This window comes from Osmerus mordax, chromosome 14 (genome assembly GCF_038355195.1).
Source record: "Osmerus mordax isolate fOsmMor3 chromosome 14, fOsmMor3.pri, whole genome shotgun sequence".
Taxonomy (NCBI): domain Eukaryota; kingdom Metazoa; phylum Chordata; class Actinopteri; order Osmeriformes; family Osmeridae; genus Osmerus; species Osmerus mordax.
In genome coordinates this window covers 10,063,372-10,087,056 of record NC_090063.1, presented here as the reverse complement: position 1 = coordinate 10,087,056, position 23,685 = coordinate 10,063,372, and the positions used below count along the sequence as shown (strand labels likewise).

Below are 23,685 nucleotides of genomic sequence, written 5' to 3'. Positions count from 1 at the left end.
ACAACAGCAGCCCCAACAACTACGACAGACGCTCCAACAACAACCACAGCTTCTCCAACTACAACCACAGCTTCTCCGACTACAACCACAGCTGGCCCGACAACTACCACAGAGGCTCCAACAACAACAACAGCCACTCCTACAATGAGCACAGAGTCTCCAACAACAACCACAGCTTCTCCCACTTCAACAACAGCTGCCCCTACAACGAGCACAGAGGCTCCAACAACAACCACAGCTTCTCCCACTACAACCACAGCTGGCCCTTCAACTAGCACAGAGTCTCCAACAACAACAACAGCCACTCCTACAACAACAACAGCTTCTCCCACTACAACCACAGCTGCCCCTACAACGAGCACAGAGGCTCCAACAACAACAACAGATTCTCCCACTACAACCACAGCTGCCCCTACAAAGAGCACAGAGGCTCCAACAACAACCACAGCTTCTCCCACTTCAACCACAGCTGGCCCTACAACTACCACAGAGGCTCCAACAACCACAACAGCCACTCCTACAACTAGCACAGAGGCTCCAACAACAACCACAGCTTCTCCCACTACAACCACAGCTGGCCCTACAACTACCACAGAGACTCCAACAACAACAACAGCCACTCCTACAACTACCACAGAGGCTCCAACAACAACATCAGCCACTCCTAAAACTAGCACAGAGGCTCTAACAACAACCACAGCTTCTCCCACTACAACCACAGCTGGCCCAACAACTACCACAGAGGTTCCTACAACAACAACAGCAGCCCCAACAACTACGACAGACGCTCCAACAACAACCACAGCTTCTCCAACTACAACCACAGCTGCCCCTACAACGAGCACAGAGGCTCCAACAACAACCACAGCTTCTCCCACTACAACCACAGCTGCCCCTACAACGAGCACAGAGGCTCCAACAACAACAACAGCTTCTCCCACTACAACCAAAGCTGGCCCTTCAACTACCACAGAGTCTCCAACAACAACAACAGCCACTCCTACAACAACAGCTTCTCCCACTACAACCACAGCTGCCCCTACAACGAGCACAGAGGCTCCAACAACAACAACAGCTTCTCCCACTACAACCACAGCTGCCCCTACAACGAGCACAGAGGCTCCAACAACAACCACAGCTTCTCCCACTTCAACCACAGCTGGCCCTACAACTACCACAGAGGCTCCAACAACCACAACAGCCACTCCTACAACTAGCACAGAGGCTCCAACAACAACCACAGCTTCTCCCATTTCAACCACAGCTGGCCCTACAACTACCACAGAGGCTCCAACAACCACAACAGCCACTCCTACAACTAGCACAGAGGCTCCAACAACAACAACAGCCATTCCTACAACTACCACAGAGGTTCCAACAATAACAACAGCTGCCCCAACAACTACGACAGATGCTCCAACAACAACCACAGCTTCTCCCACTACAACCACAGGTGCCCCTACAACGAGCACAGAGGCTCCAACAACAACCACAGCTTCTCCCACTACAACCACATCTGCCCCTACAACGAGCACAGAGGCTCCAACAACAACCACAGCCTCTCCCACTACAACCACAGGTGCCCCTACAACGAGCACAGAGGCTCCAACAACAACCACAGCTTCTCCCACTACAACCACAGCTGCCCCTACAATGAGCACAGAGGCTCCAACAACGACCACAGCTTCTCCGACTACAACCACAGCTGGCCCGACAACTACCACAGAGGCTCCAACAACAAAAACAGCCACTCCTACAATGAGCACAGAGTCTCCAACAACAACCACAGCTTCTCCCACTTCAACAACAGCTGGCCCTACAACGAGCACAGAGGCTTCAACAACAACCACAGCTTCTCCCACTACAACCACAGCTGCCCCTACAACGAGCACAGAGGCTCCAACAACAACCACAGCTTCTCCCACTACAACCACAGCTGGCCCTACAACTACCACAGAGGCTCCAACAACAACAACAGCCACTCCTACAACGAGCACGGAGGCTCCAACAACAACCACCTCTTCTCGCACTTCAACAACAGCTGGCCCTACAACTACCACAGAGGCTCCAACAACAACCACAGCTTCTCCCACTACAACCACAGCTGCCCCTACAACAAGCACAGAGGGTCCAACAACATCAACAGCTGCCCCAACTACAGAGGCTCCAACAACAACAACAGACACTCCTACAACTACCACAGAGGTTCCAACAACAACAACAGCTGCCCCAACAACTACGACAGACGCTCCAACAACAACCACAGCTTCTCCCACTACAACCACAGCTGCCCCTACAACGAGCACAGAGGCTCCAACAACAACCACAGCTTCTCCCACTACAACAACAGCCACTCCTACAACGAGCACAGAGGCTCCAACAACAACCACAGCTTATCCCACTTCAACCACAGCTGGCCCTACAACTACCACAGAGGCTCCAACAACCACAACAGCCACTCCTACAACTAGCACAGAGGCTCCAACAACAACAACAACCACTCCTACAACTACCACAGAGGTTCCTACAACAACAACAGCTGCCGCAACAACTACGACAGACGCTCCAACAACAACCACAGCTTCTCCCACTTCAACAACAGCTGCCCCTACAACGAGCACAGAGGCTCCAACAACAACCACAGCTTCTCCCACTACAACCACAGCTGCCCCTACAACGAGCACAGAGGCTCCAACAACAACCACAGTTTCTCCCACTACAACCACAGCTGGCCCTACAACTACCACAGAGGCTCCAACAACAACAACAGCCACTCCTACAACGAGCACAGAGGCTCCAACAACAACCACAGCTTCTACCACTTCAACAACAGCTGGCCCTACAACTACCACAGAGGCTCCAACAACAACCACAACTTCTCCCACTACAACCACAGCTGCCCCTACAACGAGCACAGAGGGTCCAACAACAACAACAGCCACTCCTACAATGAGCACAGAGTCTCCAACAACAACCACAGCTTCTCCCACTTCAACAACAGCTGCCCCTACAACGAGCACAGAGGCTCCAACAACAACCACAGCTTCTCCCACTACAACCACAGCTGCACTTATAACAGCAACAGAGGCTCCAACAACAACAACAGCCACTCCTACAACGAGCACAGAGGCTCCAACAACAACCACAGCTTCTCCCACTTCAACCACAGCTGGCCCTAGAACTACCACAGAGGCTCCAACAACCACAACAGCCACTCCTACAACTAGCACAGAGGTTCCAACAACGACAACAGCTGCTCCCACTACAACCACAACTGCCCCTACAACGAGCACAGAGGCTCCAACAACAACAGCTTCTCCCACTACAACCACAGCTGGCCCTTCAACTACCACAGAGTCTCCAACAACAACAACAGCCACTCCTACAACAACAATAGCTTCTCCCACTACAACCACAGCTGCCCCTACAACGAGCACAGAGGCTCCAACAACAACAACAGCTTCTCCCACTACAACCACAGCTGCCCCTACAACGAGCACAGAGGCTCCAACAACAACCACAGCTTCTCCCACTTCAACCACAGCTGGCCCTACAACTACCACAGAGGCTCCAACAACCACAACAGCCACTCCTACAACTAGCACAGAGGCTCCAACAACAACCACAGCTTCTCCCATTTCAACCACAGCTGGCCCTACAACTACACCAGAGGCTCCAACAACCACAACAGCCACTCCTACAACTAGCACAGAGGCTCCAACAACAACAACAGCCATTCCTACAACTACCACAGAGGTTCCAACAATAACAACAGCTGCCCCAACAACTACGACAGACGCTCCAACAACAACCACAGCTTCTCCCACTACAACCACAGGTGCCCCTACAACGAGCACAGAGGCTCCAACAACAACCACAGCTTCTCCCACTACAACCACAGCTGCCCCTACAACGAGCACAGAGGCTCCAACAACAACAACAGCCACTCCTACAATGAGCACAGAGTCTCCAACAACAACCACAGCTTCTCCCACTTCAACCACAGCTGGCCCTACAACTACCACAGAGGCTCCAACAACCACAACAGCCACTCCTACAACTAGCAGAGAGGCTCCAACAACAACAACAGACACTCCTACAACTACCACAGAGGTTCCAACAACAACAACAGCTGCCCCAACAACTACGACAGACGCTCCAACAACAACCACAGCTTCTCCCACTACAACCACAGCTGGCCCTACAACTACCACAGAGGGTCCAACAACAACAACAGCCGCTCCAACAACAACAACAGCTTCTCCCACTACAACCACAGCTGCCCCTACAACAAGCACAGAGGCTCCAACAAGAACAACAGCTTCTCCCACTACAACCACAGCTGCCCCTACAACGAGCACAAAGGCTCCAACAACAACCACAGCTTCTCCCACTACAACCACAGCTGGCCCTACAACTACCACAGAGACTCGAACAACAACAACAGCCACTCCTACAACTACCACAGAGGTTCCAACAACGACAACAGCTGCTCCCACTACAACCACATCTGCACCTACAACTACAACAGGTGCTCCCACTACAACATCAGCTGCACCTATAACCGCAACAGAGGCTCCAACAACAACCACAGCTTCTCCTACTACAACCACAGCTGGCCCTACAACTACCACAGAGGCTCCAACAACAACAACAGCCACTCCTACAACGAGCACAGAGGTTCCAACAACGACAACAGCCTCTCCCACTACAACCACAGCTGCCCCTACAACGAGCACAGAGGCTCCAACAACAACCACAGCTTCTCCCACTACAACAACAGCCACTCCTACAACGAGCACAGAGGCTCCAACAACAACCACAGCTTATCCCACTTCAACCACAGCTGGCCCTACAACTACCACAGCGGCTCCAACAACCACAACTGCCACTCCTACAACTAGCAGAGAGGCTCCAACAACAACAACAGCCACTCCTACAACTACCACAGAGGTTCCAACAACAACAACAGCTGCCCCAACAACTACGACAGACGCTCCAACAACAACCACAGCTTCTCCCACTACAACCACAGCTGGCCCTACAACTACCACAGAGGGTCCAACAACAACAACAGCCGCTCCAACAACAACAACAGCTTCTCCCACTACAACCACAGCTGCCCCTACAACAAGCACAGAGGCTCCAACAACAACAACAGCTTCTCCCACTACAACCACAGCTTCCCCTACAACGAGCACAAAGGCTCCAACAACAACCACAGCATCTCCCACTACAACCACAGGTGCCCCTACAATGATTACAGAGGCTCAAACAACAACCACAGCTTCTCCTACAACTAGCAGAGAGGCTCCAACAACAACAACAGACACTCCTACAACTACCACAGAGGTTCCAACAACAACAACAGCTGCCCCAACAACTACGACAGACGCTCCAACAACAACCACAGCTTCTCCCACTACAACCACAGCTGGCCCTACAACTACCACAGAGGGTCCAAAAACAACAACAGCCGCTCCAACAACAACAACAGCTTCTCCCACTACAACCACAGCTGGCCCTACAACTACCACAGAGGCTCCAACAACAAAAACAGCCACTCCTACAACGAGCTCAGAGGCTCCAACAACAACCACAGCTTCTCCCACTTCAACCACAGCTGGCCCTACAACTACCACAGTGGCTCCAACTACCACAACAGCCACTCCTACAACTAGCACAGAGGCTCCAACAACAACCACAGCTTCTCCCACTACAACCACAGCTGGCCCTACAACTACCACAGAGGCTCCAACAACAAAAACAGCCACTCCTACAACGAGCTCAGAGGCTCCAACAACAACCACAGCTTCTCCCACTTCAACCACAGCTGGCCCTACAACTACCACAGTGGCTCCAACTACCACAACAGCCACTCCTACAACTAGCACAGAGGCTCCAACAACAACCACAGCTTCTCCCACTACAACCACAGCTGCCCCTACAACGATTACAGAGGCTCCAACAACAACCATAGCTTCTCCCACTACAACCACAGGTGCCCCTACAACGAGCACAGAGGCTCCAACAACAACCACAGCTTCTCCCACTACAACCACAGCTGCCCCTACAACGAGCACAGAGGCTCCAACAACAACCACAGCCTCTCCCACTACAACCACAGGTGCCCCTACAACGAGCACAGAGGCTCAAACAACAACCACAGCTTCTCCCACTACAACCACAGCTGGCCCTACAACGATTACAGAGGCTCCAACAACAACCATAGCTTCTCCCACTACAACCACAGCTGGCCTTACAACTACCAAGAAGACTCCAACAACAACAACAGCCACTCCTACAACTACCACAGAGGTTCCAACAACAACAACAGCTGCTCCCACTACAACCACATCTGCACCTACAACTACAACAGGTGCTCCCACTACAACAACAGCCACTCCTACAACTACCACAGAGGTTCCAACAACGACAACAGCTGCTCCCACTACAACCACATCTGCACCTACAACTACAACAGGTGCTCCCACTACAACATCAGCTGCACCTATAACCGCAACAGAGGCTCCAACAACAACCACAGCTTCTCCTACTACAACCACAGCTGGCCCTACAAATACCACAGAGGCTCCAACAACAACAACAGCCACTCCTACAACGAGCACAGAGGTTCCAACAACGACAACAGCCTCTCCCACTACAACCACAGCTGCCCCTACAACGAGCACAGAGGCTCCAACAACAACCACAGCTTCTCCCACTACAACAACAGCCACTCCTACAACGAGCACAGAGGCTCCAACAACAACCACAGCTTATCCCACTTCAACCACAGCTGGCCCTACAACTACCACAGAGGCTCCAACAACAACAACAGCCACTCCTACAACGAACACAGAGGCTCCAACAACAACCACAGCTTCTCCCACTTCAACCACAGCTGGCCCTACAACTACCACAGAGGCTCCAACAACCACAACAGCCACTCCTACAACTAGCAGAGAGGCTCCAACAACAACAACAGACACTCCTACAACTACCACAGAGGTTCCAACAACAACAACAGCTGCCCCAACAACTACGACAGACGCTCCAACAACAACCACAGCTTCTCCCACTACAACCACAGCTGGCCCTACAACTACCACAGAGGGTCCAACAACAACAACAGCCGCTCCAACAACAACAACAGCTTCTCCCACTACAACCACAGCTGCCCCTACAACAAGCACAGAGGCTCCAACAAGAACAACAGCTTCTCCCACTACAACCACAGCTGCCCCTACAACGAGCACAAAGGCTCCAACAACAACCACAGCTTCTCCCACTACAACCACAGCTGGCCCTACAACTACCACAGAGACTCGAACAACAACAACAGCCACTCCTACAACTACCACAGAGGTTCCAACAACGACAACAGCTGCTCCCACTACAACCACATCTGCACCTACAACTACAACAGGTGCTCCCACTACAACATCAGCTGCACCTATAACCGCAACAGAGGCTCCAACAACAACCACAGCTTCTCCTACTACAACCACAGCTGGCCCTACAACTACCACAGAGGCTCCAACAACAACAACAGCCACTCCTACAACGAGCACAGAGGTTCCAACAACGACAACAGCCTCTCCCACTACAACCACAGCTGCCCCTACAACGAGCACAGAGGCTCCAACAACAACCACAGCTTCTCCCACTACAACAACAGCCACTCCTACAACGAGCACAGAGGCTCCAACAACAACCACAGCTTATCCCACTTCAACCACAGCTGGCCCTACAACTACCACAGCGGCTCCAACAACCACAACTGCCACTCCTACAACTAGCAGAGAGGCTCCAACAACAACAACAGCCACTCCTACAACTACCACAGAGGTTCCAACAACAACAACAGCTGCCCCAACAACTACGACAGACGCTCCAACAACAACCACAGCTTCTCCCACTACAACCACAGCTGGCCCTACAACTACCACAGAGGGTCCAACAACAACAACAGCCGCTCCAACAACAACAACAGCTTCTCCCACTACAACCACAGCTGCCCCTACAACAAGCACAGAGGCTCCAACAACAACAACAGCTTCTCCCACTACAACCACAGCTTCCCCTACAACGAGCACAAAGGCTCCAACAACAACCACAGCATCTCCCACTACAACCACAGGTGCCCCTACAATGATTACAGAGGCTCAAACAACAACCACAGCTTCTCCTACAACTAGCAGAGAGGCTCCAACAACAACAACAGACACTCCTACAACTACCACAGAGGTTCCAACAACAACAACAGCTGCCCCAACAACTACGACAGACGCTCCAACAACAACCACAGCTTCTCCCACTACAACCACAGCTGGCCCTACAACTACCACAGAGGGTCCAAAAACAACAACAGCCGCTCCAACAACAACAACAGCTTCTCCCACTACAACCACAGCTGGCCCTACAACTACCACAGAGGCTCCAACAACAAAAACAGCCACTCCTACAACGAGCTCAGAGGCTCCAACAACAACCACAGCTTCTCCCACTTCAACCACAGCTGGCCCTACAACTACCACAGTGGCTCCAACTACCACAACAGCCACTCCTACAACTAGCACAGAGGCTCCAACAACAACCACAGCTTCTCCCACTACAACCACAGCTGGCCCTACAACTACCACAGAGGCTCCAACAACAAAAACAGCCACTCCTACAACGAGCTCAGAGGCTCCAACAACAACCACAGCTTCTCCCACTTCAACCACAGCTGGCCCTACAACTACCACAGTGGCTCCAACTACCACAACAGCCACTCCTACAACTAGCACAGAGGCTCCAACAACAACCACAGCTTCTCCCACTACAACCACAGCTGCCCCTACAACGATTACAGAGGCTCCAACAACAACCATAGCTTCTCCCACTACAACCACAGGTGCCCCTACAACGAGCACAGAGGCTCCAACAACAACCACAGCTTCTCCCACTACAACCACAGCTGCCCCTACAACGAGCACAGAGGCTCCAACAACAACCACAGCCTCTCCCACTACAACCACAGGTGCCCCTACAACGAGCACAGAGGCTCAAACAACAACCACAGCTTCTCCCACTACAACCACAGCTGGCCCTTCAATTACCACAGAGGCTCCAACAACAACAACAGCCACTCCTACAACTAGCACAGAGGCTCCAACAACAACCACAGCTTCTCCCACTACAACCACAGCTGGCCCTACAACTACCACAGAGGCTCCAACAACAAAAACAGCCACTCCTACAACGAGCTCAGAGGCTCCAACAACAACCACAGCTTCTCCCACTTCAACCACAGCTGGCCCTACAACTACCACAGTGGCTCCAACTACCACAACAGCCACTCCTACAACTACCACAGAGGCTCCAACAACAACCACAGCTTCTCCCACTACAACCACAGCTGCCCCTACAACGATTACAGAGGCTCCAACAACAACCATAGCTTCTCCCACTACAACCACAGCTGGCCTTACAACTACCAAGAAGACTCCAACAACAACAACAGCCACTCCTACAACTACCACAGAGGCTCCAACAACAACCACGGCTTATCCCACTTCAACCACAGCTGGCCCTACAACTACCACAGAGGCTCCAACAACCACAACAGCCACTCCTACAACTAGCAGAGAGGCTCCAACAACAACAACAGCCACTCCTACAACTACCACAGAGGTTCCAACAACGACAACAGCTGCTCCCACTACAACCACATCTGCACCTACAACTACAACAGGTGCTCCCACTACAACATCAGCTGCACCTATAACCGCAACAGAGGCTCCAACAACAACCACAGCTTCTCCTACTACAACCACAGCTGGCCCTACAACTACCACAGAGGCTCCAACAACAACAACAGCCACTCCTACAACGAGCACAGAGGTTCCAACAACGACAACAGCCTCTCCCACTACAACCACAGCTGCCCCTACAACGAGCACAGAGGCTCCAACAACAACCACAGCTTCTCCCACTACAACAACAGCCACTCCTACAACGAGCACAGAGGCTCCAACAACAACCACAGCTTATCCCACTTCAACCACAGCTGGCCCTACAACTACCACAGAGGCTCCAACAACCACAACAGCCACTCCTACAACTAGCAGAGAGGCTCCAACAACAACAACAGCCACTCCTACAACTACCACAGAGGTTCCAACAACAACAACAGCTGCCCCAACAACTACGACAGACGCTCCAACAACAACCACAGCTTCTCCCACTACAACCACAGCTGGCCCTACAACTACCACAGAGACTCGAACAACAACAACAGCCACTCCTACAACTACCACAGAGGTTCCAACAACGACAACAGCTGCTCCCACTACAACCACATCTGCACCTACAACTACAACAGGTGCTCCCACTACAACATCAGCTGCACCTATAACCGCAACAGAGGCTCCAACAACAACCACAGCTTCTCCTACTACAACCACAGCTGGCCCTACAACTACCACAGAGGCTCCAACAACAACAACAGCCACTCCTACAACGAGCACAGAGGTTCCAACAACGACAACAGCCTCTCCCACTACAACCACAGCTGCCCCTACAACGAGCACAGAGGCTCCAACAACAACCACAGCTTCTCCCACTACAACAACAGCCACTCCTACAACGAGCACAGAGGCTCCAACAACAACCACAGCTTATCCCACTTCAACCACAGCTGGCCCTACAACTACCACAGAGGCTCCAACAACCACAACAGCCACTCCTACAACTAGCAGAGAGGCTCCAACAACAACAACAGCCACTCCTACAACTACCACAGAGGTTCCAACAACAACAACAGCTGCCCCAACAACTACGACAGACGCTCCAACAACAACCACAGCTTCTCCCACTACAACCACAGCTGGCCCTACAACTACCACAGAGGGTCCAACAACAACAACAGCCGCTCCAACAACAACAACAGCTTCTCCCACTACAACCACAGCTGCCCCTACAACAAGCACAGAGGCTCCAACAACAACAACAGCTTCTCCCACTACAACCACAGCTTCCCCTACAACGAGCACAAAGGCTCCAACAACAACCACAGCATCTCCCACTACAACCACAGCTGCCCCTACAATGATTACAGAGGCTCAAACAACAACCACAGCTTCTCCTACAACTAGCAGAGAGGCTCCAACAACAACAACAGACACTCCTACAACTACCACAGAGGTTCCAACAACAACAACAGCTGCCCCAACAACTACGACAGACGCTCCAACAACAACCACAGCTTCTCCCACTACAACCACAGCTGGCCCTACAACTACCACAGAGGGTCCAACAACAACCACAGCTTCTCCCACTACAACAACAGCCACTCCTACAACGAGCACAGAGGCTCCAACAACAACCACAGCTTATCCCACTTCAAACACAGCTGGCCCTACAACTACCACAGAGGCTCCAACAACAACAACAGCCACTCCTACAACGAACACAGAGGCTCCAACAACAACCACAGCTTCTCCCACTTCAACCACAGCTGGCCCTACAACTACCACAGAGGCTCCAACAACCACAACAGCCACTCCTACAACTAGCAGAGAGGCTCCAACAACAACAACAGACACTCCTACAACTACCACAGAGGTTCCAACAACAACAACAGCTGCCCCAACAACTACGACAGACGCTCCAACAACAACCACAGCTTCTCCCACTACAACCACAGCTGGCCCTACAACTACCACAGAGGGTCCAACAACAACAACAGCCGCTCCAACAACAACAACAGCTTCTCCCACTACAACCACAGCTGCCCCTACAACAAGCACAGAGGCTCCAACAACAACAACAGCTTCTCCCACTACAACCACAGCTGCCCCTACAACGAGCACAAAGGCTCCAACAACAACCACAGCTTCTCCCACTACAACCACAGCTGGCCCTACAACTACCACAGAGACTCGAACAACAACAACAGCCACTCCTACAACTACCACAGAGGTTCCAACAACGACAACAGCTGCTCCCACTACAACCACATCTGCACCTACAACTACAACAGGTGCTCCCACTACAACATCAGCTGCACCTATAACCGCAACAGAGGCTCCAACAACAACCACAGCTTCTCCTACTACAACCACAGCTGGCCCTACAACTACCACAGAGGCTCCAACAACAACAACAGCCACTCCTACAACGAGCACAGAGGTTCCAACAACGACAACAGCCTCTCCCACTACAACCACAGCTGCCCCTACAACGAGCACAGAGGCTCCAACAACAACCACAGCTTCTCCCACTACAACAACAGCCACTCCTACAACGAGCACAGAGGCTCCAACAACAACCACAGCTTATCCCACTTCAACCACAGCTGGCCCTACAACTACCACAGAGGCTCCAACAACCACAACAGCCACTCCTACAACTAGCAGAGAGGCTCCAACAACAACAACAGCTGCCCCAACAACTACGACAGACGCTCCAACAACAACCACAGCTTCTCCCACTACAACCACAGCTGGCCATACAACTACCACAGAGGTTCCAACAACAACAACAGCCACTCCTACAACGAGCTCAGAGGCTCCAACAACAACCACAGCTTCTCCCACTTCAACCACAGCTGGCCCTAAAACTACCACAGAGGCTCCAACAACCACAACAGCCACTCCTACAACTAGCACAGAGGCTCCAACAACAACCACAGCTTCTCCCACTACAACCACAGCTGGTCCTACAACTACCACAGCCACTCCTACAACTACCACAGAGGTTCCAACAACAACAACAGCTGCCCCAACAACTACGACAGACGCTCCAACAACAACCACAGCTTCTCCCACTACAACCACAGCTGGCCCTACAACTACCACAGAGGGTCCAACAACAACAACAGCCGCTCCAACAACAACAACAGCTTCTCCCACTACAACCACAGCTGCCCCTACAACAAGCACAGAGGCTCCAACAACAACAACAGCTTCTCCCACTACAACCACAGCTTCCCCTACAACGAGCACAAAGGCTCCAACAACAACCACAGCATCTCCCACTACAACCACAGCTGCCCCTACAATGATTACAGAGGCTCAAACAACAACCACAGCTTCTCCTACAACTAGCAGAGAGGCTCCAACAACAACAACAGACACTCCTACAACTACCACAGAGGTTCCAACAACAACAACAGCTGCCCCAACAACTACGACAGACGCTCCAACAACAACCACAGCTTCTCCCACTACAACCACAGCTGGCCCTACAACTACCACAGAGGGTCCAACAACAACAACAGCCGCTCCAACAACAACAACAGCTTCTCCCACTACAACCACAGCTGCCCCTACAACAAGCACAGAGGCTCCAACAACAACAACAGCTTCTCCCACTACAACCACAGCTGCCCCTACAACGAGCACAAAGGCTCCAACAACAACCACAGCTTCTCCCACTACAACCACAGCTGGCCCTACAACTACCACAGAGACTCGAACAACAACAACAGCCACTCCTACAACTACCACAGAGGTTCCAACAACGACAACAGCTGCTCCCACTACAACCACATCTGCACCTACAACTACAACAGGTGCTCCCACTACAACATCAGCTGCACCTATAACCGCAACAGAGGCTCCAACAACAACCACAGCTTCTCCTACTACAACCACAGCTGGCCCTACAACTACCACAGAGGCTCCAACAACAACAACAGCCACTCCTACAACGAGCACAGAGGTTCCAACAACGACAACAGCCTCTCCCACTACAACCACAGCTGCCCCTACAACGAGCACAGAGGCTCCAACAACAACCACAGCTTCTCCCACTACAACAACAGCCACTCCTACAACGAGCACAGAGGCTCCAACAACAACCACGGCTTATCCCACTTCAACCACAGCTGGCCCTACAACTACCACAGAGGCTCCAACAACCACAACAGCCACTCCTACAACTAGCAGAGAGGCTCCAACAACAACAACAGCCACTCCTACAACTACCACAGAGGTTCCAACAACAACAACAGCTGCCCCAACAACTACGACAGACGCTCCAACAACAACCACAGCTTCTCCCACTACAACCACAGCTGGCCCTACAACTACCACAGAGGGTCCAACAACAACAACAGCCGCTCCAACAACAACAACAGCTTCTCCCACTACAACCACAGCTGCCCCTACAACAAGCACAGAGGCTCCAACAACAACAACAGCTTCTCCCACTACAACCACAGCTTCCCCTACAACGAGCACAAAGGCTCCAACAACAACCACAGCATCTCCCACTACAACCACAGCTGCCCCTACAATGATTACAGAGGCTCAAACAACAACCACAGCTTCTCCCACTACAACCACAGCTGGCCCTACAACTACCACAGAGGCTCCAACAACCACAACAGCAACTCCTACAACGAGCACAGAGGTTCCAACAACGACAACAGCTGCTCCCACTACAACCACAGCTGCCCCTACAACGAGCACAGAGGCTCCAACAACAACCACAGCTTCTCCCACTACAACCACAGCTGGCCCTACAACTACCACAGAGACTCGAACAACAACAACAGCCACTCCTACAACTACCACAGAGGTTCCAACAACGACAACAGCTGCTCCCACTACAACCACATCTGCACCTACAACTACAACAGGTGCTCCCACTACAACATCAGCTGCACCTATAACCGCAACAGAGGCTCCAACAACAACCACAGCTTCTCCTACTACAACCACAGCTGGCCCTACAACTACCACAGAGGCTCCAACAACAACAACAGCCACTCCTACAACGAGCACAGAGGTTCCAACAACGACAACAGCCTCTCCCACTACAACCACAGCTGCCCCTACAACGAGCACAGAGGCTCCAACAACAACCACAGCTTCTCCCACTACAACAACAGCCACTCCTACAACGAGCACAGAGGCTCCAACAACAACCACAGCTTATCCCACTTCAACCACAGCTGGCCCTACAACTACCACAGAGGCTCCAACAACCACAACAGCCACTCCTACAACTAGCAGAGAGGCTCCAACAACAACAACAGCTGCCCCAACAACTACGACAGACGCTCCAACAACAACCACAGCTTCTCCCACTACAACCACAGCTGGCCATACAACTACCACAGAGGTTCCAACAACAACAACAGCCACTCCTACAACGAGCTCAGAGGCTCCAACAACAACCACAGCTTCTCCCACTTCAACCACAGCTGGCCCTAAAACTACCACAGAGGCTCCAACAACCACAACAGCCACTCCTACAACTAGCACAGAGGCTCCAACAACAACCACAGCTTCTCCCACTACAACCACAGCTGGTCCTACAACTACCACAGCTCCGCCTACAACTACCACAGCATCTTTTACAAGTATCGCAACAGCCGCAACTTCTCTACCACATTCAACTACATCCACAACCAAAACAGCTATCCCTGTGACACAAACTTCTAGCACTACCAGATTAACCACGACTAGCACAGCTTCTCCCATTAAAACCACAGTTGCCCCTACAACTACCACAGCTGCTCTTACTACAACCACAGTTGCTCTTACTAAAACCACAGCTGCTCCCACTACAACCACAGCTGCCTCTACTACAACCACAGCTGCCCCTACAACTACCACAGCTGCCCCTACAACTACCACAGCGTCTTTTACAAGTTTCACAACAGCCCCAACTTCTCTACCACATTCAATTACATCCACAACCAAAACAGCTATCCCTTCGACACAACCTTCTAGCACTACCAGATTAACCACGACTAGCACAGGTGCATCAACAGACCCCCCTCAACAAAATGAGGGTTACCTCTTTCTGAGGATGCGTTTGGTGCGGGTTTTCGTAATCGAATACAACAACCCAAAATCGTCGCAATATAAAGAATTGGCTGCCAATGTCACAGCTGAGGTAATTCCCATCTAAAATCCGTCATTTCAATTCAAAAGAAAAATAATTTGACATATATTTTTCAATAATTCATGTTTTCATATGTTCTTTGTGCGATAATCCTTTCATTTTTTTCCTCATATTTTTTAGCTGAATCGGGGATACAGGAAGTGGTACCCTTTCACTTTCCTGAGATGCATAATTATTGGATTTTGGTAAGTGATCCGTGACAAGAGATTTAGGTTTATGTTGGCTCTGTCAATGTATTCATGCTCTATTGCTTGAGTATAAACAATCCATTTATGAATCTACTTTTCAGGCCTGGGTCAGTGGGTGTCACAGCCAACTTGATATTCCAGAATGAGAGTGTAGTTCCGAACATCACCAGTGCAGAAGACTCATTAAAAAAGTCTTTAAATGAATCCCTGGTTTTCCTGAATGTTATCACTGGCAGTATTGTTGCAGGTTTGTAATGATTATAATCTAAATAATTCCATTATGTTCAGATATGTATTTTTTTTTTATTGAATTCAGTTAAATGTTTTGCAAGAAACAATGTTTTTCTTCTTTCCCACAATAGCTGAACCAAATGCCTCCAGTACTGTAACTCCTACAACTGTGGAGGCAACTAATTCCACAGTAGCACTTACAACCACAAGTACAGCTGCAAGTACCAGTACAACAACGCAAACAACTCAAACTGCCGCAGCACTCACCACCACTAGCGGTGCAATGGCAAGGAGCAGACCTGTAGATATGGTTACTTTTCTACTACCAATCACTTTAGTCAACTTTCTGTACATTTTGATGTAGATCTTTTCTGACTTTTTTGGCCCTTTCCTTTCATATGAAATTGTAGCACTGTCAAATTAACGTAAAACCAAATAGCACAATCACTTGTTTTAATAATCTATTATGTAATCAAAAAGATGACACAAATTACAAAGCTTGAACTTCTGTAATGCAAATACTCTCATATTTATCCTTTATACTTGCTTGTGATGTATGATACCTTTTAGAAAAGTTTGAGTTGTCATCAAATCTAAATAATGGGTAACACTTTATAATAAGTCAACGCTTTTTGGCATTTACAAAGTGTTAACTAATAGTTAGTTAATCCTTTATAAAACATTTTGAAACATTAACAATACATTATTAAATAGTTAATAAGCTTATTATTAAAGACTATGTTGATCATTAATAAACACTGTTAAAAAATATGTATTTTATTCATAATACAATTCATAATGTGATTGATAACTGCATTATCATACTTTATAGACAGCTTGTTAATATAGTTGCAAACCAGTAGTTTAAAAGGTGTTAATGGTACATGAGCTGGTATAGAAAGCATTAGCAAATGGTGAACAAACCATTTACATTACCTTTATAAAGCATGAGTAAATAACTAACAACATATTTACTTATGTCTTTAATTAATGTATGCCAAGTCGAATACAGGATGTACACTATGCTTTGCAAATATCTTAACAACTATTTTATAAAGACTTACTAATGATGCAACTTCTGATTAGTAATGCAAGTTATAAAGCATTTACTAACTGTTAGTTAAGGGTATTTGCGTGACCTAATCTAAAGTGTGAACTATCTATGCCTTATTAAGCATTTATAGAAAGACTATAGGCCTATAGATGTTGTGTTTTTGTTTTTTAGAAGAAATAGCTGTTAATTTATTTACCTGGGTAATGCTGGTCTCCCAGCATGTGCAACCCGCCCTCTTCAGAGGATTCAGAACGCAGCGGCCCGCCTGGTCTACAATCTACCCAGACGCTCCCATGTTACCCCGCTCCTCATCTCTCTCCACTGGTTACCTATCATGGCCCGTATCAGATTCAAGACCCTGGTATTGACCTTCCAAGCAGTGAACGGGACAGCACCCGTCTACATCAAGTCTCTCCTGCAGCCTTACACCCCCACGCGTCACCTACGGTCTTCTTCAGACAACCGCCTGGTGGTCCCACCGCTCAAGACCGCCCGGTCCCAACACAAGCTCTTCTCCTGTCTGGCCCCCCAGTGGTGGAATCAACTCCCCACCTCCATCAGAGATACTGACTGTCTCTCCACCTTCAAGAAAAGGCTCAAGAAAAAATGAATGAATAAATGAATAAATGTAAATGTAATAAAATAGTATTTTATTTCCATAAAGAAGCAATACAGTAGAATTGGTATAAAAGTTGGTTACCCAAAGCTGTATTTTATTTTCCAAAAATGGCTGAAATAAACTGCAAATGTGTAGCTACTCCTCGACAGGTCTGCGAACGCCTTTGAAAGCAGAGATTTGTTAAAACGTTTGTTAACCGAGACCGTAGGTCGAGGTTTACAAACAAATCGTTTTAACAAATTGAGGCGACAAAGCGTTTGCTGACCTGTCGAAGAGTAAACATTTGGTTTCTTATATAGCGTTACTACAACAATACGTGGCAAGAGCCCAAATCAAACACGGCGAATCTGGAGCAGACGCCATCTTGTCAGAGCAATCAGCTGCATTTGTACTGGTGACGTCACTACACCCCCAAGGCAACATATCAACAACTCTTTTGAGAACGTCTTCTGGACCAATAAGAACAGCATATTGGTTCAATTGCAATAACAGTACGAGCGTTCTGATTGGCTAATGGGTAGTCATGCCAGCCGTGTATTCATAGTCTTTGAATACGCGGCTGATACGTATTCTTATTGCCCTGATGTCATCTTCAAAATGAGCGAGATCCAGATGACGATGAAGACATCAACAGCGACGAGGAAATTCTTAAATTTCTAAAAGAGCAGAAAAGTGTGAACACAGAGAGATAAACGACAAGCGCTAGGCAGATTGCTAGGTTTGGTTGCTCAGATTTCAGATTGGTTGCTACAGTAGGTGCTAACACCTGAAACACACCGTGAGAAGAAGACTTGAGTAGAGCTGAACAAAACGACATGTTTTAAATGAAAAGAGTTAAAAATGGATATATTAAACAACTTACTAACCTCGACCGTTCGGTCATGCCGGGAAATATCAAACTGAGGTTTTAACGTATCGACCGCTGTCACTCTCGGTTAGTAGAGCTAATTAGTTAGTAAGACACATGCCTGTCATTACTTCAATAAAATAGTAATCTTGTGTATCACATTGTGTTGTGGCTGTTTCCTTTTGAGAAACGTATGTTCAGCCTTGTGAATGTGAGGTTTGAGAATGGACAAGAATACCTTGATAAATAACTTATAAATGTTTAATAAGGCATAGATAGTTCACACAGCGGGGTAACATGGGAGCGTCTGGGTAGATTGTAGACCAGGCGGGCCGCTGCGTTCTGAATCCTCTGAAGAGGGCGGGTTGCACATGCTGGGAGACCAGCATTACCCAGGTAAATAAATTAACAGCTATTTCTTCTAAAAAACAAAAACACAACATCTATAGGCCTATAGTCTTTCTATAAATGCTTAATAAGGCATAGATAGTTCACACTTTAGATTAGGTCACGCAAAAGCCTTAACTAACAGTAAATGCTTTATAACTTGCATTACTAATCAGAAGTTGCATCATTAGTAAGTTTTTATAAAATAGTTGTTAAGATATCTGCTAAGTATTAGTGTACATATGTATTCGACTTGGCGTACATTAATTAAAGACATAAGTAAATATGTTGTTAGTTATTTACTCATGCTTTGTAAAGGTAATGTAAATGGTTTGTTCACCATTTGCTAATGCTTTCTATAGCAGCTCATGTACCACTAACACCTTTTAAACTACTGGTTTGCAACTATATTAACGAGCTGTCTATAAAGTATGATAATGCAGTTATCAAACACCTTACGAATTGTATTATGAATAAAATCCATAATATTTAACAGTGTTTATTAATGATCAACATAGTCTTTAATAATAATATTATTAACTATTTAATAATGTATTGTTAATGTTTTAAAATGTTTTAGAAAGAATTAACTAACTATTAGTTAATACTTCGTAAATGCCAAAAAGCGTTGACTTATTATAAAGTGTTACCAAATAATGATTTTGCATTGACTAATTTCTCAGAATAAACTTTGTTCATAATAATATTTATTTATTTAATATTTTGGCAAACAGCAATCACTTGGCAAAATGTAACTTTAATTTAGTTTAAATTATGTGTGTGGCAATCAGTGATACCTGAAGCCGTCAAGCAAAGAAGGTGAAGAGAAGTCAAAAGTACAAGATTGTAGAAGAAGGTATGAGGAGGCTGAATGCGGGTGGCTGGTCCAGTGGGTTTTTAATTAAAATGTCAATACGTAGCTACCCAATCAGCTACTACACATCTACATCTACAGTGCAGTATTCACGGCGCTTCACTTTTTCCATTTTATGTTACAGCCGTATTCCAAAATTGATTCCATTTATTTTTTCCCTCAAAATTCTACACACAATACCCCATAATGACATAATGAAAATTTGTATTATTGCAAATCTATTAAATAAAAAAGGAACAAATCTCTTGTACATAAGTATTCACAGCCTGTATATTTTATGTGATGATTATGTATGACTATGTTTCTTTGATCTGTAATCTGTATATATATGTCATACATGTGTGTATTTGTTAATTGTTCAAACCCTGGAAGATTAGCCCTTATAGGGCTAAAGGGTATCGCAATAAACAGAATAAACAGCCTTTGCCATGACGCTCAAAATTGAGCTAAGTTGCATCCTGTTTGCACTGATCATCCTTGAGATGTTTCTACAACTTGATTGGAGTCCACCTGTGGTAAATGCAATTGATAGGACATTATTTGGAAAGGCACACACCTGTCTATACAGGGTCCCACAGTTGACAATGCATGTCAGAGCACAAACCAAGCCGTGAAGTCCAAGGAATTGTCTGTAGACATCTGAGACAGGATTGTATTGAGGCAAAGATCTGGGGAAGGGTACAGAAAAATGTCTGCAGCATCGAAGGTCCCAGTGAACTCTGTGGCCTCCATCATCCGTAAATGGAAGAAGTTTGGAACCACCAGAGGTCTCATTTATAAAACTGTGCGTAGGATTCATACTAAAAGTGTACGTACGTCCAAAAGCCTAAAATAGCGTGCGCCCCACCCCAAAATTCAGCCTTATAAAACCGAGCGTATGCAGTGCACACCGGTAAGCAATGTTCCCTTTATAAATCACAGATTACCCACAAGTGTGCGTACGTGAACTTTTTCTTTCTGGAAAATGTCACGTAGCCGTGAGCTGAAATTGTCCTTTATGGAACCGCTTTAGCACCGCTTGAATTAAACTAATTCAAGTCAGGTTTGGGACTTTAAGTCCAGCTTTTTTGAGCGGCCTTTATGGAACAGGCCTCAGGACCCTTCCTAGAGTTGTCCGCTACAATTTCACCTACAATAACATCTGCTCCTACAACCACAGGCTGCAAGAACAACCAGACTTCATCTTCCCTAGTAACAAAAAAACATTATCTAGCCACTTTCCACTACTTTGGCAATCTTGTAAGCAGCAGCTACAGTAAATACAATTTCTCATTTATGAATGTCAGGTTTGCCTTTCTGTTCTAGGATTCCCAATGTTTATATGAATAGGATATTAGATCTCTAATTGTACTTAGTATATCTCTACAGATCTAAACTTTGACACAATATATGACGTGATAAGACATTTCAGAGAGCAAATAGCGACTTGGTGAGACTGTTTTGGCAACACTACTGTTAGGTGTAGACTATATACTAGTTTTGTTGCAAAGTAAGTGTTTTGGAAACCACCTCAGATATCATGTAGCTATAGATGTATGTATGAGCTATGTCAAAAACCACAATATGGGGCACATCGGAAATGTATATGTTTATTATTGAAAAACATAGGAACACAATTGATCAGATGTTAATTTCCAGTGTCAATAAAATGTACACTTCCCATCTAACCATCATCTGTGTTAACCCACATATCCATGGTTAGATTTTACAACCCCCCATACACACAATCAATATAGTGTGTTTAACCATACTTCAACGTCCCTCTTAAGTCAATATTTACTGATCACTTTCTCTGGAGCCTTTGGGGTCTTGGGTTTAGACTTCTGCAGCATGGCCAGCGTGTCCCTTTTCTCAATCTTCCTCAGTTGTTTCTTTTTCATCCTCTTGATTTTTGATGTGTTTCGGATCTGCGAAAGAATATGTAATGTAGAAAAAAATTGCCAGGTTTAGTGTAGTTACCTGTTTACTAACCCAGTTAGCCTGGGAATGAAAGGTGCAGAATGGAGGTTCAGTTAGAATAGTTTATTACTTGATTTTTGTATACTACGTTACTTGATTTTAGGTGACATGAAAACAGAATAACTGTGTGCGAAAAGAACTAAAAGTGCAACAGTATATGAGAAAATGAGGTAAGTGTTCAGTTGGGATGGTTCACTTACGACTTGAACAACCTCTGCCTTCCTCTCATTCTCTGCACGTCGTTTTAAGTTCTCTTCCCTCCTTTTCCTCTTATCCTTTGTAAGGAAAAAAACACAAGATGTTGGCACACAACATTTTTTAAATATATTTCAGTGAAGACACTCACGTACGATCTGAGCATGGATTCATAATCATGAAAGTATAACCACACTATGTTGATGAGCGCGAGGACGTGCATTGCCCGAGTGCCATGCCTGAAATAGTCTTCACTTATTACTTGCCTCCTTTTCTCTGGCCTTGTCCTCTTTCAGTTGAAGAGAATATTTTTTCACCATCTCCTTTCCTCTTTTGGCCTCCATCTTCTTTTCCCACGAGGAACGCAGTGGCTTATCTCTCAGCAACGCAGAGAACCTTGAATACAAATAAAAAATATTTAGTCAAGGCGTATTGATCATTTTACATTAAAATGACAAATAACATGTATTTAGTCCTTCAGATCAATGACAAATAACGAGATGAGCTGCAGAGCAGTGCTGGTGCTCTACAGGCAAACAAGGCATTGAGAGAGATTTCAGGATATTACACAAGACGTGTAAAAAAAAACGTAAACAAAAAGGGCATAACCGGTTTTACAGTATTCACAAAATAATGCCGTGACAACACGTTTTCACCATGTTGTCTCTTTGATCCTATATTACCTTTGCTTGTTGCGATCTTTCCATACTCGTCCAGATTTAGGCTTGCCCAGCGGTATACTCGAGTTCCGTTTCTCACTTGACTCCGAGTGGTTTGTCCTTTTCGCAGTTTTAATTTGCGGCCGGATAGCTAATTCCATTAGTATTGTGCGGGCATCGTTTTCCTTCTCGTTGTATGCATCATTTGATACGCCATCGGATTTAACCATGGTCGCTGTGAACACAGTAGAGAGGTAAACAAAAACGTTGCAGCTCTGGACAAAACAGCCGGCGTGACGTATGCATACTTACGAGACTCAATCATTTGTTTTACGGCTGGAATGGTTGTATTCGGTTCCGTGTTATGATTTCCTGTCTTGTTTTCAGGTAACTTTTGAATAGCAGACTTTCTAGTTCTGCGACTGGGAGTCTTCACGAGGCTGGGTACTTCAGAATCGAGAAGGGCTGCAGGAGTTCGCACTCTGCGTCCGCTACGGGTCCGTGTTACCACAGGAGGCAGCTCGAGTTCTGGGGTTACTTCGGCCTCATCTACCTCGTTAGGGTCGTACTGGGTAATTTCTTCACTCATATACATCTTTAAACGAAGTTATGAATACATGCAACAATCGTCATAAACTTATGAGACGTCAATGTTGTTAAAAACTGTTTTAAAGAACAACAGACGTAGCGAAGAACACACGTGTTGGTAGTTCCTCATTAAAAGACTCACACTTGCCGCCTATTGATAGAAGTATGTCACTACACA

General features: G+C 47.2%; 7 protein-coding genes and 1 long non-coding RNA gene across 8 annotated transcripts; 7 read left to right on the top strand and 1 right to left on the bottom strand.

Annotated features, from left to right (window-relative positions):
* Positions 1-285: 285 nt before the first annotated feature.
* On the top strand, positions 286-1,635 carry LOC136956598 (uncharacterized; the record flags this gene model as incomplete). Its single annotated transcript, XM_067250524.1, has 1 exon — positions 286-1,635. A coding segment is annotated over one exon (1,350 nt), but the record flags the coding sequence as incomplete, so codon positions are not given.
* Positions 1,636-1,929: 294 nt separating this feature from the next.
* Positions 1,930-6,517, top strand: LOC136956375 (mucin-5AC-like; the record flags this gene model as incomplete). Its single annotated transcript, XM_067250278.1, has 5 exons — positions 1,930-2,128; positions 2,225-2,538; positions 3,982-4,638; positions 4,966-5,898; positions 6,506-6,517. Coding segments are annotated over 5 exons (2,115 nt in total), but the record flags the coding sequence as incomplete, so codon positions are not given.
* A 638-nt stretch (positions 6,518-7,155) lies between these two features.
* LOC136956600 (integumentary mucin C.1-like) lies at positions 7,156-8,325 on the top strand (the record flags this gene model as incomplete). The annotated part of the gene is made up of 1 exon (XM_067250526.1): positions 7,156-8,325. A coding segment is annotated over one exon (1,170 nt), but the record flags the coding sequence as incomplete, so codon positions are not given.
* A 42-nt stretch (positions 8,326-8,367) lies between these two features.
* Positions 8,368-11,022, top strand: LOC136956374 (mucin-5AC-like; the record flags this gene model as incomplete). The annotated part of the gene is made up of 2 exons (XM_067250277.1): positions 8,368-9,774; positions 10,027-11,022. Coding segments are annotated over 2 exons (2,403 nt in total), but the record flags the coding sequence as incomplete, so codon positions are not given.
* Positions 11,023-11,538: 516 nt separating this feature from the next.
* Positions 11,539-14,760, top strand: LOC136956373 (mucin-5AC-like; the record flags this gene model as incomplete). The annotated part of the gene is made up of 3 exons (XM_067250276.1): positions 11,539-12,279; positions 12,679-13,542; positions 13,777-14,760. Coding segments are annotated over 3 exons (2,589 nt in total), but the record flags the coding sequence as incomplete, so codon positions are not given.
* Positions 14,761-14,940: 180 nt separating this feature from the next.
* LOC136956371 (salivary glue protein Sgs-3-like) lies at positions 14,941-15,755 on the top strand (the record flags this gene model as incomplete). Its single annotated transcript, XM_067250275.1, has 2 exons — positions 14,941-15,531; positions 15,732-15,755. Coding segments are annotated over 2 exons (615 nt in total), but the record flags the coding sequence as incomplete, so codon positions are not given.
* A 4-nt stretch (positions 15,756-15,759) lies between these two features.
* On the top strand, positions 15,760-16,631 carry LOC136957063 (uncharacterized). Its single transcript, XR_010878266.1, has 4 exons — positions 15,760-15,897; positions 16,027-16,091; positions 16,196-16,341; positions 16,457-16,631. It is a non-coding gene; the product is annotated as an uncharacterized lncRNA (long non-coding RNA).
* A 5,050-nt stretch (positions 16,632-21,681) lies between these two features.
* ccdc86 (coiled-coil domain containing 86) lies at positions 21,682-23,659 on the bottom strand. Its single transcript, XM_067250434.1, has 5 exons — positions 23,232-23,659; positions 22,944-23,154; positions 22,527-22,656; positions 22,266-22,340; positions 21,682-22,013 (listed from the first exon to the last, which is right to left on the bottom strand). Exons 1-5 carry the CDS (start codon positions 23,512-23,514, stop codon positions 21,876-21,878), a joined length of 837 nt encoding a protein of 278 aa, XP_067106535.1. The 5' UTR covers positions 23,515-23,659; the 3' UTR covers positions 21,682-21,875.
* Between the last annotated feature and the right edge of the window lie 26 nt (positions 23,660-23,685).